Source organism: Marmota flaviventris, chromosome 5, assembly GCF_047511675.1.
Source record: "Marmota flaviventris isolate mMarFla1 chromosome 5, mMarFla1.hap1, whole genome shotgun sequence".
Taxonomy (NCBI): domain Eukaryota; kingdom Metazoa; phylum Chordata; class Mammalia; order Rodentia; family Sciuridae; genus Marmota; species Marmota flaviventris.
The window spans coordinates 146,918,123-146,937,774 of record NC_092502.1 but is presented as its reverse complement, the minus strand read 5'-3'; the positions used below and the strand labels follow the sequence as shown (position 1 = coordinate 146,937,774).

Genomic DNA, 19,652 nt, shown 5'->3' with positions numbered 1-19,652 from the left:
TGAAGTAAGTTATCAGTCTGAGTATCTCCATTTGGAATCAAAAATAAAGAATTACAATTACCAAGGAATAAAGCTGATTTTGTTTAGTAAATCACCAGTAAAATCAATCAATCACTTTGGGATTGAAGGCAGTCCCAAAGGAATAATTCCAAAAATGGTTTGAAAATGAAGTAAGGATAGGATACCCATATGTAGTTACTTTTAAAGGTATTCATTTGAATATAATACTTTTTTGCCCTTGTATACTTTTTTTCTTTCACAATAACTGATTTTTCTTAACTCATTTGAGGATGATCTTTGTCAGGGATCAGCAGCCCTCAGTTCTGTGATGTGAGACAATTAATCTTTAAACATGAGGCTGTTCAGTTAAGTTGTGCTCATTACCAAAGTGCTTTGGAGTCCTGCAAAAGGGCATTCTCTTTTTCAGCAATGCAATTTTTTTTGCAGCAATGATTACAAAGAACTAAACTTGCCCCGCTTGGCAAGGTTTGTCAAGTTTGTAGCTGCTGTGGCTGAGAGCCTGTGGTCACTGGTTACTAATGGAAGGAAGAGCAACTTGTTACCTATGTTTGTTAACTAAAACTTCAGCCTTTAACCTGACAGGTTACCATCTTGACTAAGATCTCACTTTTCTCATCCAGCCAGTTGGTGGAGGGAATCCTTCAAGCTCTCTTCATGAGTAGATCTGCAGAGGCCACTCAAACACCGATAGAAAGTATCTCTTGGCTAGGTGTGATGATGCCTGTCTGTAATCCCAGTGACTCCGGAGGCCAAGGCAAGAGATCGCAAGGTTTGAGGTCAACCTCAGTGAGACCCTGTGTCAAAGGAAAAAATAAAAAAGGAAGGGGATGAGGCTCAGTGGTAAAGTGCCCTTGGGTTCAGTCCCCAGTACAGCGGGGGGAAATGTTTCTTTAATGGAACTTTTTTCTTTTACATTTATAGGAAGTATTTCCCTCTTAGCTAAATTTAATGAATTACTATTAAGAACTCACAAGTGCCCAGACCCTGAAAACAAAGATAAAAGAATTGGAGATTAATAAATAGAACAATATGTGCTCAAGAAAGCAAAATTCTTTCATATTAAAATTACTATTCATGGGCTGGGGCTGTAACTCAGTGGCAGGGTGCTTGCCTAGCGTGTGTGAGGCACTGGGTTCATTCCTTAGCACCACATAAAAATAAATAAAGGCATCTGTCCATCTACAGCTACCCCCAAAACAAACAAACATGACTGAGGAGGCTAAGGCAGGAAGATTACAAGTTCAAGACCAGCCTGGACAATTTAGGAAGACCATGTCTCAAAAATAAAAAAGGGCTGGAAATAAAGCTCAGTGGTAGAGTACCCTTGGGTTCAGGCCCTAGTACCCCACCATACACACATAAAAAAAACAACAAACACACAAACAAAAAAACCCATGTGGATGCCTAAGTTTGAGGAGAAGTTTAGTTACTCTTAGTCTAATAAAATCCTTTGGGGCATGTGGGGGTGGGAGGGGGCAGGTAACCAGGGATTGAACCCAGAGGCACTTAACCACAAAGCCACATCCCTATCCCTTTTTTATATTTTATTTAGAGACAGGGTCTCACTGAGTAGTTTAGGGCCTTGGCAAATTTCCTAGGCTGGCTTTGAACTCTCGATCTTGCCTCAGCCTCTTGAGCCACTGGGATTACAGGTGTGTGCCATTGCGAAGAGCTCTAATAAAATCTTAACAAGGAAACTTTTTTGAGATGAGATGTCAGAACATTTTCCCTATATTAACTTAATTATATTTCAGATTAAACATGTAGAAGGTTAAATAGATTAAATGTTTTGCATTAGAGATACTTAGTTTATATTGGGCAAGGCTTAAAAATCATTCTTTGGATCCTATTCTTCCAAGTAAACATCTTCTGGGTTTAAATTAGATATTTTCCAATATGTGTAACTTTTATTAATGTTTCCTTTTTTTTAGGTGTGAATAACAGTGATGAATTATTTGAAAGGTAAATATTTTAAGAAGTAGTTCATTATTTTACTTAAAATTTGAGTATGAATATGTGTCCTGGAAATTTTGTTGTCCTTTGAATGTGAACTTATATATTATACATCTTTTTGAAGTTTAATGAAATATAATAAATTTCTATTGGGAATGGAATGTTCTGAGAAACTGAGAAATGTTGTTACATCCCTTGCTTTTTCAACACAGGTAATTACAATACAATAGGCTACATTTGCTACATTTTCTTTTACTCAGTATGTATTAAATTTGAACAGACAAGACCCATAGAGGTTTTCTCCTGGGCCTAAAGTTTTTTTTTTTAAGAGTACCTACAAAGTCATCAGTTGTTGATGAGTTAGTGTTTGTGGGAGACACCAGAATTATAGAAATAAAAGGAAAAGTACACATATCATTTTGTGTCTATTTACGCTCTTGAATGGTATAGTTTTTTATATTTGTTTTTTCCTAATGTAATTAATTTGTAAATGCTTAAATGTTTCTGTTTGTCAAATTTCATTTGCAATTGAAGTATTTCAGTAGATCCACTCCAGATGGCTGGATTGACTGACATTGCAGACATTATCAATGATCTTATAACTAGAGGCGGAGTTTCCAGTAAAGAGCTTGGTTTAACAGAACAACAAGCAAGGAGTATCTCCAGGTAATCTGGACTCACTAAGAGTCCTTTTTGTGGTTATTTTGATGCTACGAATGGACCACTGGGTTCTGGCATGCTAAGCTGGCATTTAGCCGCTAAAGAATTACTTTTTAACCCATTCAAAATGTTTCTGATTTAGGAATGTAAATGGTTTGCCACATTTCAATGTAATTTTTATTAAACAAATTTGAAGTTTAGGAGTTTTTCTACCTAAATAATTTTTGTGATGTATGCCATTCCTCCATGTTCCCCAAAGTGTACTTTGTACTTAACTAACAGAGCACATCTATATCTGGAGAGTTTTTCTCAGGTCTAATCACTGTAAGTACAACATAGAATGAATGCTGTTTCTTATTAAAAGTAATTAATGGTTTACTTCATGGCATTTTATCCAGAATACTAACCCTTAGGTTACTTTTGCAGTAGCCTTTCTACAGAACATTAGGTTAAAATACTTTTCCATGCAGCTCTTCCTGGATGGAATAAAGGCTCGCTCACCTTTATTTTCCTTTATACCCCTTAGTTGCTTCATAGAAAACAGTCAACCTTATCTGTTTTAGATATAATTCCACTTATTACTTCAGTGAAAGTACAGTGTGTTATCATCAAACTTCCAAGACTATTAAAAGAAAACAGTACAATAAATAAAAAAAAAAAAATAAGAAAGAAGGGCTGGGGTTGTGGCTCAGTGGTAGAGTGCTCACCTAGCATGTGTGAGGCCCTGGGTTCCATTCTCAGCACCACATAAAGATAAATAAATAAAGGTATTCTATCCATCTATAACTTAAAATTATTTAGAAAAAAAGATTATTTTTGTTTATATAATTTATCTACTATATTATTACCTTATATCAAGACCATGTTAGACCCTAACTTCCTAAACTAATGAATTTAGTTAACTCTAATAGTTCTTTTTTTTTCTAAAATTATATAAAAATAATATTTGGTTTCTACTCTTGAAAGGATGTAAATGTAGGATCAAGTTCTGTCAGTGTGCTATGGGAGCTCAGGGAAAAAAGGTCAGTCAAAAAGCAGAGTCACAATTTCGGAATTTGATTCGTATCTCAGGATTAATAGAAATTGTATTCGGCTAATGACTGGTAACTGTAAGACAGGATATTACAGACAGACAATATGCAAAGATATGATGGTCAACAAAGGGCAAGGACTCAGATGTAGCTAGAGTTTGTTCATTGGAAGGGTGTGGGAGTACCTTGTGTGGGGACAGAAGCACTAAGCTGGCTTGACTATTGGCAGCAGAGCTCAGCAGCAGGTTATCATCAGCTAGACCTGGGAGCCAGATGGATGACTTACTTCCAGAGTCCAGAGATGAGGTGAATCAAAACGGAGAGTGTAAGTCACAGGGTAAATAAACACTGGAGGCTGTCAGGAGGTAAGGATGATAGGTTTTCTTACATGACTGATGATAATTTCTTTAGCAAATTGGAAAATGTAGTTTTAGATGTAAAGTTCCAGGATAACATTCATTCGCTAATATTAACTGTAAGTCCTCTGACGGATGCCAAGGTGGGATTTAGATAAGGAAGAGCTTTGTTTGGAAAATGCCTGTGAAGGAAAAGAAAAGGGAGCCATGAAATGTGGGGACCAGCTGTCAGACTGCAGAGCAGATGCAGATCTGCTCTGAAGTTGAGGGTTCCTAAGACCACCCTTAGGGTCAGCATTTTGTTAGGAGAGCTCACAGTGTTTAGTCATATTTGTGGCCATAAATATGAAATATAAAATATGAATTTTCAACAAGAAGGTTGAAAGGAAAGTCAGCAAAGGGAAAAGGCACATTAGGTAAATTCCAGAGGAAACCAAGCACAGGCTTCCCATAATCCTCTCCCAGTGGAGTCACAAAGGACATAACATAATTCCTCAAGCAACAGGTTGTGACAACACATGTGAGATGTTGTCTACTAGCAATTGATTAGACTCAGTGCCTAGGATTTTATTGGGAATCCTTCCTGGCACATCCCAAGAGCCAAACTCGTTAAGCAAGTGTTCAGAATAAACCACAATGTCTGTATCTGTGACCCAGCTTCCATCTAGTATGGTGTCTTTTTCACACACTACCATCTATCCCCTGTTTTCTCAGACCACCCAAAGTGCAACTTATGTTAGTTCAGATCCTCCAAGAAGCAGAAGCCAAGATGGGATTGATGTATAAGAGATTTGTTTTGGGAGATGTTTGTGAGGAAAGATGGAAGGAAAGAGAATCAGGGAGATAGGGTTTCAGAATGCCAGCACCATTTTAAGAATATTTCAGCTAGATCAGTGTTAGGGCCTCAAGCCATGTCACCCATGGAGTCACCCATATTTCAGAAATGAACCAGCCAGTACATTCCTGCCATACTTAGTCATTAACTCAGCCAGATTGTGAGACGTGTGGCGTGGACCTGAAGATGGGATTAGATCCAGAAGAGCAGCAGCTTGGAACTTACCTGTGTGTGTAGGTTTTAGAAGTGGTTGATTTGCCAGAGTTCATTCTACTGCCATGTATAACTAAAAAGAACAAATGAAAAAAAATTAGAAAGTACAAAAAAAGAGAAGTGGTTGAGATGGTCCAGGAACTGAATGGTAGATAAGGAAGTCCAAAACAGAACCTTTAAGGCATCAATATTGAAGTGGTGAGCAGAGATGAAAGGAGGCTATGTAGTGTTTTGAGTAAGAAAAGACCCAGGTAAGACAGTTTAAAGAGGGAAAAGCTGTTTAAATATAACATTTAAAGCAAGTGTTACAGAGAATAGTTGGTGAACTTTCTGAGACCATTTTCTCTGGAGTTGTGGGAATGAGACTGGAACAAGTTGATTAGAGACCATAAGTGTACATTACTTTCAAGACAGGGCAATGTCTTTTCAAGCGAATACTACTATTAAGTTGTGGTAGTTCTTACCTACACAACCAATTTAAAAGCCAATGATGCCTTGCTCATTAAATTTCACAGGATTCAGCATTCTTCTGGCAGATGTCCACAAAGAACTGAGAAGGAGAGAAGAGAGATTCGAGCCTGGATGAAAAGAAAACGAAAAGAAAGAATGGCAGAGTACTTAAATCAGCTGGCAGAAAAGAGAGGGCAAGAACATGATCCCTTCTGTGCCAGAAGCAATCCAGTAAGTCTGCAGTATCAAGGGTAATGGAATTATTATACAACGTCTATATTTTTTTCTGGCAAATATTCAAAAGAAATTAGCATAATTTAGATTCTTTTTTTTATTGGGCGGATAAAAAGTCAACATTTTACTTATGCCAGGAAAAGTTGAGAAATTACATTAGCAAAGTATAGCACGATATTGTGCAAACTATATTCTGTTGATCTATATTAAGTATTCTTTTTCCCTCAAGTTAATTATGACTTTAATATTTTAAACAAATGAGGAGGTTGAGTGATTGTGTATCTTTTTCACTGAGAGTGAGTAGCAGTTAAATAATGGATATATGTGTGTTAAAGCCATTTTTAAACTTGTTTTCTGCAAAGAATAAAATTATGATCTAATCATGTACCAGCAGAGCAGTCATCTGTGTGTGTGTGTGTTTTAAATGCCTTTAAACTGTTAGCATTTATTTACTGAGCCCTGAAATACGGGCATCACCATGTTCAGGTCAGGAATAGTTTTTCTTAAGAAGGTAAAACAAAGTAGTGTTTGATCCCAGAAGCTTGGGAGGCTGAAACAGGAGAACCACAAGTTCAAAGCAATTTAGCGCAACCCTAAGCAACTCAGTGAGACGTTGTCTCTAAATAAAATATTAAAAAGGGCTGGGGATATGGCTCAGTGGTTAAGTGCCATTGGGCTCAATCCCTGCTACCAAGCAAAAAAAAGTAGTGTTTGATAACCACATTACTGTGAAAATCACATTTAGCTTATAGTTAGATTACAGTTTATCCCTTACTTTGCTATTTGAAATAAAACATGATAACACTTCATTTTTAAAGCATTATTAACAAATGATGTAAGTTTATTTTCCAGATAAGGTTGCCCCATTTAAACTCCATATGATGTAAAAGTAGGTGAACTATTATTTAAAGAATGTATTTTACTTACCTGTCTTATTTTTCTCTTCTTTTTCCTCTTCCTCTTATTCTTATTCCATTCTAGGGATCGAACCTTGGACATGTTAAAGCAAGCACTCTCCCACTGAGCTCCATCCTAGTCTTACAATAATAATTCTTCATGTTCTGGAATCATATATATATATATATATATATATATATATATATATATATATATATATTTGACATTTGTCTCAGTTTGCCTTCTGACATATAATTTTGAAAAATTTATAAATTATAGCAAACTCATTACAGTAGGCTTTTGATAAATATTTGACAATATTAAAATGATTTTAAATGAGTGTCTCTTTCTGCTTTTTCAACCAAGCTACTGGGGAAATTAATCACCAGACTGAAGATGAAGTTAAAGTGTCTATATCCCTATGCAGCTGTAGGATGTCCTCTGTCGAAAAAATATAACTAGTAAAATACATTTTGCATTCCATTTAATTATATGATGTTTTAATTTAACATTTTTATGTTTTGCTTTAGGATAGAAAGTTTTATCAAATATTGCCGCATTTTGTACTATTTTCTAAATAGTAGAATTATGTCTAATGGTTTTTTTGGCTGAACAATAATGAATTAACTGAATATTTCTTATGCAGTTTTACATGACTTCAAAGGAAATCAGGCTGAGACAAAAGATGAAGCATGAGAAAGATAGGTAAGCTTGGAAGTTATATCCTGAGCATTTTCTGGTAGATAATCCTTAGAAATTTATTTTCATAATTGTCTTCTAGTCAATAAACAGAAAATTGTGGGAGATATCATTATAAAGAAAATAATTAGACTCAGCACCCTTTTTTAGAAATTTGCTTTCAAATATTATTGGCACCATACAGTTTTTATGACTTTCATTTCTGTTGTACTCTCTCTCCCAACCAGATATGTATGTGTATTTGGGAAATACCCTCAAGACCATAACTACAAATGTCTTTAATAATATACTCTACTTCCTAATGGTTTTCAGAAATCTGACGATTAGAAGGATTTGAAAAGTACTAAAACAAAAGTACTGTGTTCCCTCTGAAAATAAGAACTAAAAGTGACTTTTTAAATAAATGGTGTTTAATTCTTTATCTAAAAGGTTGCTGCTCTCTGACCACTATAGTCGGCGAATCACACAAGCATACAGTCTGATGAATGAACTGTTATCAGAATCAGTACAACTGCCAGTAACTGCACAGAAACCATCTCCTAACAAACCCAGCACTGCTTGGCATTCTGGACACCAGTGCTGCCCTTCTCCAAGGAGGTAAGACACAATTCACCATATTATTTGGAAAAATAACATTGGACCTAGTTAAAAAAAAAAAAAAAAGTATCACTTTTGTGATTGAAGCTCAGTGTATTTGCATCTACCCTGCTTAGAATTATGATGATAAAGAACAAAATAGCTCCTTATTTATGAGGTCTTTATAAATGTATAGAATCACAAGGAAAAAGGCAAAAATGGCATTCTCTTTCTAACTAAGCTGTAACAAAGCACTTCAGTATACCTGAAGTGTGACATTTCATATCTGTCCAGTACTGTCTTCTTTTTTTTAGTTTCTGTTAAGATTTGTTTCTCTAATTTGACTCCTAATTGCTATCTCCCTGTTTCTCTACCTGTCATCTTCACTCTGGCAGGAACAGCCAGCTCCCATCAGCTTGCTACTTCTTCTCCTGCTGCCCTCTCTGCCCTTCCAAGTTATGTTCATCTGATTGTAGTTACTGTTGTGTATTTCACCTTAATCACAGACAGTAGGTTTGGGTAGAAGTCGTTAAGCAGAAATTAATTGAAAGTGCTAATGTACCCAAGTGTAAAATTTCTCGTATATGGCTAACAAACATGCAAAGTTATATCTGTTGGTAATCCATGTGGTGGACATGAATTGGCAGCACTGTGTTGTTAAAAATTACCACCTTTAGTGAGCGGGAGCACGTATGCCTTAGGCTTTGGGGAGGGACACATACACCAATCACCTGAGGGACTGATACGTGAGCAGGCAGTGCCACCCCCCTCTTCCCCCCCCCGCACCCGCTTTCCTCCCAGGACACAACACACTGTCTCAGGGAACCCAGCCTGCGCCTTCTCCACCGCCAGTTGCAAAATCTGCTGAAATGGGCTGTGGATTGAACAAGTTAGGGAAGTGCTACGAGGAATGGCCTGGGAATATTTATTCAACTTTGAAGAGGCCTCAGGTAGAAAACAAGGTGGATGTGGCCTATGAGTACTGCCTCCTGTAGTTCACAACTCTGGATGTTGTGGAGCTCCCATGGTCCTCAGCAGTGAGGCTGGCCTCCTTGAGGGACCTGCCAGCCCAGCTCCTGGAGCTGTACCAGCAGGGGTTCTCCCTGGCCACCCTGCACCCCTTGGGCAGCCCGTTCACAGGCAGGAAAAGATTCCCCTCCAGCACATATTTAGGGCCAATCTCGGTCAAGAAAACTGACAGATCTCAGAAGACTCATCTTCACAATGAAGGTTACATCTTCAAATTAGATTGCTGTTCCTCCTTAGACCATCTGACAGATAAAATATCATCCCAGAGTTTATTATGAAGGTCCAGGAGGCTGCAAGTCGGGGCCTGGAGTTTGTTGTGTCATTCCTCAGTATCACTCCCCTGTGAACTCAGCAGGCAGCAGCCCTCTTGCGTCCACTGCCAATGGCGCCACAGATGCCAGAGCAGTGATAAAGGTATGTGGAGACCATGCATCACTGAGGATGAGAAGCCAGGGGCTGCAGACGTGTGTGTTGCTCCCACAGGGGTGGATGGGAGCCCAGAGCCCAGCCCAGGCCACACAGGGGAGCTGCCTTTCACCAAGGAGCCCAGCTTATCCTCTGGAGAGGGTGGAGGATTTTCCCCATAGGGGATGAGCCCAACAGTGGATGGACACACATACAAGGCTCCTCTCTAGGAAAATGGAGATTTTTGCCCTTTCAACAAACTGAAGAGCTATCAGAAGTGCTGGCAATACTGTCCCATCAGTATTCCTTTCTGCTGTCTCCAAGAATGGCCAGATAGCGAGGAGTTTGGATGCCAACTGGTTGGAGCACATGAGTGGCCACTTACAGAAAGGAGTCCTGGTGAATTCACTCTTCCACCTTGGAATGGCGGATGATTCCTTACACAGCTTGACTGATGTAGTATTCATCTTTGAAGCTGTTTGTACAGAAGTTAGCAAAAGCAGACAGGGCTATGATGCTATTGTTAAACAATGGATGGCCCTGAAGGCATGGAGATTCAGACTGACTGCATGACTCTGCTGAACTCACGGGCATCCCAAGGCTGGCAGCTCACCTGTGTGCTACCAACTCACATTGTCAAGACTACCAGGGAAGGGAGCGTATCCACCAAGCCGACTGTCTTACTTCAGAGACTGTATCTACTTCAGAAAATCAAGAAGGAATTAAAAGTTTCAGTGGCAATTCTCCTAAGAAGACATGCACAGCTGAGGAAACCCAAAGGTAAACACAGTGTCAGAGACAAATGACTAGCAGAAGAAAATGAGAATTTAGAAGACCAGTTCTCCAAAGACAGAGATGTGGGAAATTGTGTGCTGGGTAGGCAGCAGGAAGATGGGGCCTCCAAGGAGGTTAACATCCCCATGCAAGAGGTCAGGGAAGAAGAGATGGCCCCTGCCAGCTATCTGGGTGGGGTCCTGTGGAGTATGAGGCTGTGCAGAATGGTCCTGTCAGCTTTGCCAGGGGCCCAGGGGCCCAGTGGCCCTCAGCACTCCAGTCCTGGAAAGGATGCTGGGAATGGGGGTGCAGAGGAAGTTGTAGGAAAGCCTGCTCCAGCAGAAGAAAACTGAGTCTCAGCAGTTTGCACTAAAACTAGATGAACTGGCAAACCCTAGGCATCTTGCCAGCAGCTGGTTTGCCCTAGTGTTGTGTGCTACCCTTTGGCTTGGCTTGACCTTTCCTTGTGAACTCACTAGGCTCTCCCAGGACCCGTCTCTGTCAGTGCTGGTTTCTGTACATCTGATTGGAAGGCAGTGGAATGACCCTGTGTTACCATGCTGGGTGAGGTTACTTCCTTTAGACCCCAGGGTTGGAGGCCCAGCCCTGGCTCCACCACTCTTCCTCAGGGATGGTCTGGACCATCCAGTGCCTAGGACAATCCCACAGGACCACCAGGGCACATTGGGGTCAAATCCATGGATCCCTGGGTCCAACCAAAGTTGCTGTTCCCTTCCCACCCTGCCAGGGCAGCGTCCATCCCCTGCTGCTTTGCGCAGCAGCTGCCTGGTGACTTTTAACCACCCCCTGGAGCCCTGTTGGTTCTCTTCTCCAGCTAGACCTTGCTGCTCTGGCAAAGAAAGTGACATCATTGGGAAGGGGAGGTGCTCAGCCTCCCGGCTTTTCTCAAAACAGTCCTAGGTGCTGGGAATTCGGAAATAAAGAGGTAATTCTTTGTGCACCTATTCTTGAAGAATGTTTAAAAGTGTTCTGTGTTAGTATTAATGTAAAAGAAAATTTTTTTAAGGTTTTGTATTCAACACATCCTATGAATACATGTTACTTCTGTCAGTTCAGGGCATCCTGCCTGGTTGGGTGCCCTCATTATGTGCTATTTTAATCAGTGTATAATTGGCCCAGTTGTTACCCAGGTATGCTGGGTCTCATGTTTATACTGTTCAGAAAGAATTGTTAAGGCTTTGAGTAGACACATCTGGCAGACCTTGGAGAGAGAATGCCAACTGTCTTGACTGAAACAACAGCCTATCTCTTCTCTTTCTTGTTTAGTTACTTATAGCAATAAATCATCTGGTAGTAAAAAGATACCACCTTTGACAATTATGTAATTAGAATCATGAACATTAATAAGAGCCTACAGAAAGTGCTACCAACACAGACCCAAACATAATCAGATCATTTGCATTTGTATTTTGGAGTTTATTTAAAATGCCAAATAGATGGGAAAGGCAGCGGAGCACAATAGACACTAGTATGGCAATTTGTAAATCAATGGATGTGTAACTGATGTGATTCTGCAATCTGTGTATGGGGTGAAGGTGGGAGTTCATAACCCACTTGAATCAAAGTGTGGAATATGATATGTCAAGAAATTTGTAATGTTTTGAACAACCCACAATAAAAAATTAAAATAAATAAATAAATAAATAAAATGCCAAATATTCCCCTTGTGTCTTTTCTAGAATAAAGTAGGGGATCAAATACTAAGTAACTGGTAAATATATGGAGAATTTAAAATGGGTAGAGAGAGAACTAAAAATAATCTCTTTGAAACAAATGAACAAGGTTTGAGGTATGACATAAAACAAATAATTTCTTGAGAGTCATGATGTAATCCTGAGGGTCTGGGGTTGTAGCTCAGTGGTAGAGTGCTTGCGTAGCAAGTGTGAGGCATTTGATTCAATCCTCAGCACCACATAAAAATTAAGGTATTGTGTCCATCTACGACGAATTTTTTTTAATCTTAAAATAACACTGAGATACAAAAAAAAAAAGGAGTGTCAAGTGCATATATTCATCTGGGCTATAATTTGGGATTTTTGAGATATTAAAATTTGTCACTTATATGAGATATTAGGGATAATAGTTATTGTGTAATTTCTGTTGTAGAGAGTATCACCATGGGCATAATTTTCTGATAAATCAACCTGGAAAAGTCAAATGTGTTTCAAAATCAAGTCATACCCATAAAGGGCAAACACTTGAACCATCTCAAGATTCACATTGGCGATGTGGTAAGACTTAAAGCTTTTTTAATTTTGTGTAATTTGGACCTATTTTTCCTTCTTATTTCCACAGTTGTGTTTTCATCAGTAAAAGCTATAAATCTTAGTAACAAAGAATGCTGATATCAACAGAATGCAAGGGATAGATAAAGACTTAGCTGTACCAGGATTTTGTTCTATTGCTTTGAAATGAGAAGGCCCTATAAATCTTTTTTAACTAGTGGCCTTTTCATAATATAAATTGAACAGTCAGTGGATTAGAGGTAGTTTATTTGGGAGTCTTTTTTATTTGTATTTCTGACTAAAGTAGACATTTGTTCAACTCAAGCTTTGGTAGTTATAGAGTGGCCATGTCTTAGAAGAGGAATGAAAAGAAGCTCACATTGAAATAATATATTTTTACCTTTGGGCATCTTTTCCCATATTTGAAGATATACCTGTTATTCATTGCTAACCTTTTCTTAGTTAATTTTCCCATATTTGAATTGGGTTTTGATTCCTAAAGTAAAACATACTTATTTGTAGAATGATTACATATTAAAAGGATATGCTGATAGTTAACATATGGTACAAATGTATACAACTGAAAATGTTTAATAACTTCTCTCTCTACCCCATCTACTGTAATTCATTTCTCTCCCTTGTTTATTTTCCCATTCCCCTCACAACCTCTTATATGTAATTTTGCATAACAATGAGGGTCTCCTTCCATTTCCATGGAATATCACTTTTCTCTCCTTTTCCCTCCCACCTCATGTCTCTGTTTAATGTTAATCTTTTCCTCCTGCTCTTCCTCCCTGCTCTGTTCTTAGTTGCTCTCATTATATCAAAGAAGACATTTGGCATTTGTTTTTTAGGGATTGGCTAGCTTCACTTAGCATAATCTGCTCTAGCGCCATCCATTTCCCCACATCCTCGCTAGCACTTGTTGTTGTTTGACTTCAGAATGGCTGCCAATCTTACTGGAGTGAGATGGTATCTTAGGGTGGTTTTGATTTGCATTTCTCTGACTGCTAGAGATGGTGAGCATTTTTTCATGAACTTGTTGATTGATTGTATGTCCTCCTCTGAGAAGTGTCTGTTCAGGTCCTTGGCCCATTTTTTGATTGGGTTATTTGTTAACTTATTGTCTAATTTTTTGAGTTCTTTGTATACTCTGGATATTAGGGCTCTATCTGAAGTGTGAGGAGTAAAGATTTGTTCCCAGGGTGTAGGCTCCCTATTTACCTCTCTTATTGTTTCTCTTGCTGAGAAAAAACTTTTTAGTTTAAGTAAGTCCCATTTGTTGATTCTTGTTATTAACTCTTGTGCTATGGGTGTCCTATTAAGGAATTTGGAGCCCGACCCCACAATATGTAGATCGGAGCCAACTTTTTCTTCTATCAGACGGCGTGTCTCTGATTTGATATCAGGCTCCTTGATCCATTTTGAGTTAACTTTTGTGCATGGCGAGAGGAGGAGATTCAGTTTCATTTTGTTGCATATGGATTTCTAGTTTTCCCAACACCATTTGTTGAAGATGCTATCCTTCCTCCATTGCATGCTTTTAGCCCCTTTATCAAATATAAGATAGTTGTAAGTTTGTGGATTAGTCTCTGTGTCCTCTGTTCTGTACCATTGGTCCACCCACCTGTTTTGGTACCAGTACCATGCTGTTTTTGTTACTATCGCAGTGTAATATAGTTTGAAATCTGGTATCGCTATACCGCCTGATTCACACTTCCTGCCTAGAATTGCTTTTGCTATTCTCGGTCTTTTATTTTTCCAAATTAATTTCATGATTGCTTTATCTGTTTCTACAAGAAATGCCGTTGGGATTTTGATTGGCATTGCATTAAACCTATAGAGAACTTTTGTTAATATCGCCATTTTGATGATGTTAGTTCTGCCTAGCCATGAACAGGGTATATTTTTCCATCTTCTAAGATCTTCTTCTACTTCTCTCTTTAGGGTTCTGTAGTTTTCATTGCATAAATCTTTCACCTCTTTTGTTAGGTTGATTCCCAAGTATTTTATTTTTTTTGAGGATATTGTGAATGGAGTGTTTTCCCTCATTTCCGTTTCAGAAGTTTTGTCGCTGATATACAGAAATGCCTTTGATTTATGCGTGTTGATTTTATATCCTGCCACTTTGCTGAATTCATTTATTAGTTCTAGTAGTTTTTTTGTAGACCCTTTTGGGTCTGCTAGGTATAAGATCATGTCATCCACAAATAGTGATAATTTAAGTTCTTCTTTTCCTATTTTTATGCCTTTAATTTCTTTCGTCTGTCTAATTGCTCTGGCCAGTGTTTCGAGGACTATATTGAATAGAAGTGGTGATAGAGGGCATCCTTGTCTTTTTCCAGATTTTAGAGGGAATGCCTTCAATTTTTCTCCATTCAGAATGATGCTAGCCTGAGGCTTAGCATAGATAGCTTTTACAATGTTGAGGTAAGTTCCTGTTATCCCTAGTTTTTCTAATGTTTTGAACATAAAGGGATGCTGTACTTTGTTGAATGCTTTTTCTGCATCTATCGAGATGATCATATGGTTCTTATCTTTAAGTCTATTGATGTGGTGAATAACATTTATTGATTTCCGTATATTGAACTATCCTTGCATCCCAGGGATGAATCCTACTTAATCATGGTGCACAATTTTTTTGATGTGTTTTTGTATCCGATTCGCCAGAATTTTATTGAGGATTTTTGCATCTAGGTTCATTAGAGATATTGGTCTGTAGTTTTCTTTCTTTGAGGTGTCTTTGTCTGGTTTCGGAATCAGGGTGATGTTGGCCTCATAGAATGAATTTGGAAGAGCTCCCTCTTTTTCTATTTCCTGAAATAACTTGAAAAGTATTGGTATTAATTCTTCTTTAAAGGTTTTGTAAAACTCCGCTGTATACCCATCTGGTCCTGGGCTTTTCTTGGTTGGTAGTCTTTTGATTGCTTCTTCTATTTCATCCATTGATATTGGTCTGTTCAAATTGTGTGTATCCTCCTGACTCAGTCTGGGCAAATCATATGACTTAAGAAATTTATCGATGTCTTCACTATCTTCTATTTTATTGGAATATAGGTTTTCAAAATAATTTCTAATTGTCTTCTGTATTTCTGTAACATCTGCTGTGATATTGCCTTTTTCATCCCGTATGTTAGTAATTTGAGTTCTCTCTCTTCTTCTCTTCGTTAGCATGGCTAAGGGTCTGTCGATCTTATTTATTTTTTCGAAGAACCAACTTTTAGTTTTGTCAATTTTTTCAATAGTTTCTTTTATTTCAATTTCATTGATTTCCGCTCTGATTTTAATTATTTCTTGCCTTCTGCTACATTTGCTGTTGTTTTGCTCTTCCTTTTCTAGGGCTTTGAGATGAAGTGTGAGCTCATTTATTTGTTGGTTTTGTCTTTTTTTGAGGAATGACCTCCAGGCGATAAATTTCCCTCTTAAAACTGCTTTCATTGTGTCCCATAGATTCCGATATGTTGTCTCTGTATTTTCATTTATCTCTAAGAATTTTTTGATTTCCTCCTTTATGTCTTCTGTAACCCATTGATCATTCAGTAACATATTGTTCATTTTCCATGTGATGTAGGATTTTTCCTTCCTTCTTTTATCACTGATTTCCAGTTTCATTCCATTATGATCAGATAAAGTGCATGGTATTATCTCCACCCCTTAAAATTACTGAGGGTTGCCCTATGGCATAATATATGGTCTATTTTTGAGAAGGATCTATGTGCTGCTGAGAAAAAAGTATATCCAATTGATGATGGTTGATATATTCTATATATGTCAGTTAAGTCTAAGTTATTGATTGTGATATTGAGTTCTATAGTTTCTTTATTCAACTTTTGTTTGGAGGATCTGTCCAATGGTGAGAGAGGTGTGTTGAAGTCACCCATAATTATTGTGTTGTGGTCTATTGGATTCTTGTACTTGAGGAGAATTTGTTTTATGAACGTCGCAGCACCATTATTTGGTGCATAAATATTGATAATTGTTATGTCTTGTTGGTGAATGATTCCTTTTAACAGTATATAATGTCCTTCCTTATCCCTTTGGATTAACTTAGCCTTGAAGTCGATTTCATTCGAAATGAGGATGGCCACCCCTGCTTGCTTACAAGGACCGTGTGCGTGGTATATTTTTTCCCAACCTTTCACCTTCAGCCTGTGTATGTCTTTTCCAATCAGATGTGTCTCCTGGAGGCAGCATATTGTTGGATTTGTTTTTTTAATCCATGTTACCAGCCTATGTTGCTTTATTGGAGAGTTTAAACCATTAACGTTTAGAGTTACTATTGATATATGGTTTGTACTTCCAGCTATGTTTGAATATTTATCTTTTTTTTTTTTTAATTTAGTTTGTTTCTCCATGATTAGCTTTCCCCCCGCCCTCTGTCTTTACTGAGGCACTTCCCACTGATGGTTTTGGTATTGTTTTTCATTTCTTCCTCGTGTAGTGTTTTGCTCAAGATGCTTTGCAATGCTGGTTTTCTGGCTGCAAATTCTTTTAACTTTTGTTTATCATGAAAGATTTTTATTTCGTTGTTGTATCTGAAGCTTAATTTTGCTGGATACAGAATTCTTGGTTGGCATCCATTGTCTTTCAGTTTTTGAAATACGTTGTTCCAGGATCTTCTCGCTTTCAGCGTCTGTGATGAAAAATCCGTTGTTAACCTTATTGGTTTATCCCTGAATGTAATCTGCATCCTTTCTCTTGTAGCTTTTAATATTTTCTCTTTGTTCTGTATATTGGATATCTTCATAACAATGTGTCTTGGCGTTGGTCTACTGTGATTTTTTATGTTTGGTGTCCTGTATGCATCTACAATTTGTATATCTGTTTCCTTTTTTATTTCTGGAAAGTTTTCTGTAATTATTTCATTCAGCAGGTTACTCATTCCCTTGGTTTGAATCTCTATACCTTCCTCTATCCCGATGACTCGTAGGTTTTTTTTTGTTTTTTTATGTTATCCCATATCTCTTGGATGTTTTTCTCGTGATTTTTTACCAGCCTTTCTGAGTTGGCTAGACTCTTTTCAAGATGATATATTTTGTCTTCATTATCTGACGTTCTGACTTCTACTTGCTCCACTCTGTTAGTGATACTCTCATTTGAGTTTTTAATTTGGTTTATAGTTTCCTTCATTTCTAGAATTATTGTTTGATTTTTTTATAATCTCTATCTCCTGATAAAGATGCTTAAGTTCTTCTTTTATCTGTTTATGTAATTCATTTTCAATGTGTTCTTTCACTGTTTGAATTTGCTATCTCATATCCTTTTTGAGGTTCCATTCCATCTGTCTAAGGTATTCCTTGAGTTCTTTATTTGACCATTTTTCTGATGACTCTAGGTCCTCCTGAATATTTAGACTGTCCTGCATTGTTTGTACTCCTTTTCTTCCTTGCTTTTTCATGCTGCTCATGTTACTTCTTGTTCTGTTTGACTGCTGAGTTACTGTTTACTCCTATAAATTTATTTGATGCTTGGGAGGAAAGATATTAGAAGGGAAGGGAAGAAGTCACTAAAGAGAATGAGAGTAGGCAGGTAGAATTCAAGGAAGGGGGAATAAAGAAAATTGAAAAGAAATGAAAAGACAAAAAAAATTAGAAAATTACAAAAGAAAAAAAAATTTTTAAAAATAATAAAAAAATAAAAATTTAAATTTAAAAAATAATAAAAATTAAAAAAATTTAAAAAAAATTTTTTTTAAATTTTTTATTGTTGGTTGTTCAAAACATTACAAATTTCTTGACATATCATATTCCACACTTTGATTCAAGTGGGTTATGAACTCCCACCTTCACCCCATACACAGATTGCAGAATCACATCAGTTACACATCCATTGATTTACATATTGCCATACTAGTGTCTGTTGTGCTCCGCTGCCTTTCCCATCCTCCACCCTCCCCCCTCCCCACCTCTCCCCTCCCCTCCCCTCCTCTCTCTCTACCCCCTCCACTGTATAACCCTGAGGGTCTCCTTCCATTTCCATGCAATTTCCCTTCTCTGTCCCTTTCCCTCCCACCTCTCATCCCTGTTAAATGTTAATCTTCTTCTCCTGCTCTTCATCCCTACTCTGATGTTAGTTACTCTCCTTATATCAAAGAAGACATTTGGCATTTGTTTTTTAGGGAGTGGCTAGCTTCACTTAGCATAATCTGCTCTAATGCCATCCATTTCCCTGCAAATTGTATGATTTTGTCATTTTTTAATGCAGAGTAATACTCCATTGTGTATAAATGCCACATTTTTTTTATCCATTTGTCTATTGAAGGGCATCTAGGTTGGTTCCACAGTCTTGCTATTGTGAATTGTGCTGCTATGAACATCGATGTAGCAGTGTCCCTGTAGCATGCTCTTTTTAGGTCTTTAGGGAATAGACCAAGAAGGGGAATAGCTGGGTCAAAGGGTGGCTCCATTCCCAGCTTTCCAAGAAATCTCCATACTGCTTTCCAAATTGGCTGCACCAATCTGCAGTCCCACCAGCAATGTACAAGTGTACCCTTTTCCCCACATCCTCGCCAGCACTTGTTGTTGTTTGACTTCATAATGGCTGCCAATCTTACTGGAGTGAGATGGTATCTTAGGGTGGTTTTGATTTGCATTTCTCTGACAGCTAGAGATGGTGAGCATTTTTTCATGTACTTATTGATTGACTGTATGTCCTCCTCTGAGAAGTGTCTGTTCAGGTCCTTGGCCCATTTGTTGATTGGGTTGTTCGTTCTCTTATTGTCTAATTTTTTGAGTTCTTTGTATACTCTGGATATTAGGGCTCTATCTGAAGTGTGAGGAGTAAAGATTTGTTCCCAGGGTGTAGGCTCCCTATTTACCTCTCTTATTGTTTCTTTTGCTGAGAAAAAACTTTTTAGTTTAAGTAAGTCCCATTTGTTGATTCTTGTTATTAACTCTTGTGCTATGGGTGTCCTATTAAGGAATAAGGAATTTTAAAACAACAAGAAAAATGAAAATGAAAAAAAAACCCAAATTAAAAAAAAAAATTAATAAATGCAGTCTTAAAGTTTGATTAACTTCTCTTCCAGTAGGTGGAGCTGTGCCTACCGGGCCAAGCTTCTCCTCTCAATACGCGGGAACCAATCACTGTGCCGCAGCTCCTCCTCCCAGACTGGGCGGGTCTCCAATCTTGAGTGCCTAGGGCCTTCTCTTGTGTCTAGTCACTTCCCCACTTTTCCTCAAGCCAGGCCCCGCTCACCGGTGACGCTCACCATAATACTGGCTACACGCCAGGTCTGCTGCTCCCGGGAGCCCTGTTTTCATGAACGACTGGG

General features: G+C 38.1%; 1 protein-coding gene and 1 pseudogene across 8 annotated transcripts in view; both read left to right on the top strand.

The window, feature by feature from the left end:
* Positions 1 to 19,652, top strand: part of Cplane1 (ciliogenesis and planar polarity effector complex subunit 1) — a 153,452-nt gene that overhangs the window by 102,611 nt on the left and 31,189 nt on the right. For 7 of the 8 annotated variants that reach the window (XM_071612672.1, XM_071612673.1, XM_071612674.1 and 4 more), the window contains exons 47-52: positions 1,953 to 1,983; positions 2,509 to 2,640; positions 5,585 to 5,750; positions 7,297 to 7,355; positions 7,779 to 7,946; positions 12,261 to 12,385. In XM_071612672.1, the coding sequence (XP_071468773.1) occupies positions 1,953 to 1,983; positions 2,509 to 2,640; positions 5,585 to 5,750; positions 7,297 to 7,355; positions 7,779 to 7,946; positions 12,261 to 12,385 (681 nt within the window). The remainder of the gene's footprint in view (positions 1 to 1,952; positions 1,984 to 2,508; positions 2,641 to 5,584; positions 5,751 to 7,296; positions 7,356 to 7,778; positions 7,947 to 12,260; positions 12,386 to 19,652) is intronic. The other variant, XM_071612678.1, reaches the window with a different exon arrangement.
* On the top strand, positions 8,745 to 10,486 carry LOC139705817 (raftlin pseudogene; annotated as a pseudogene).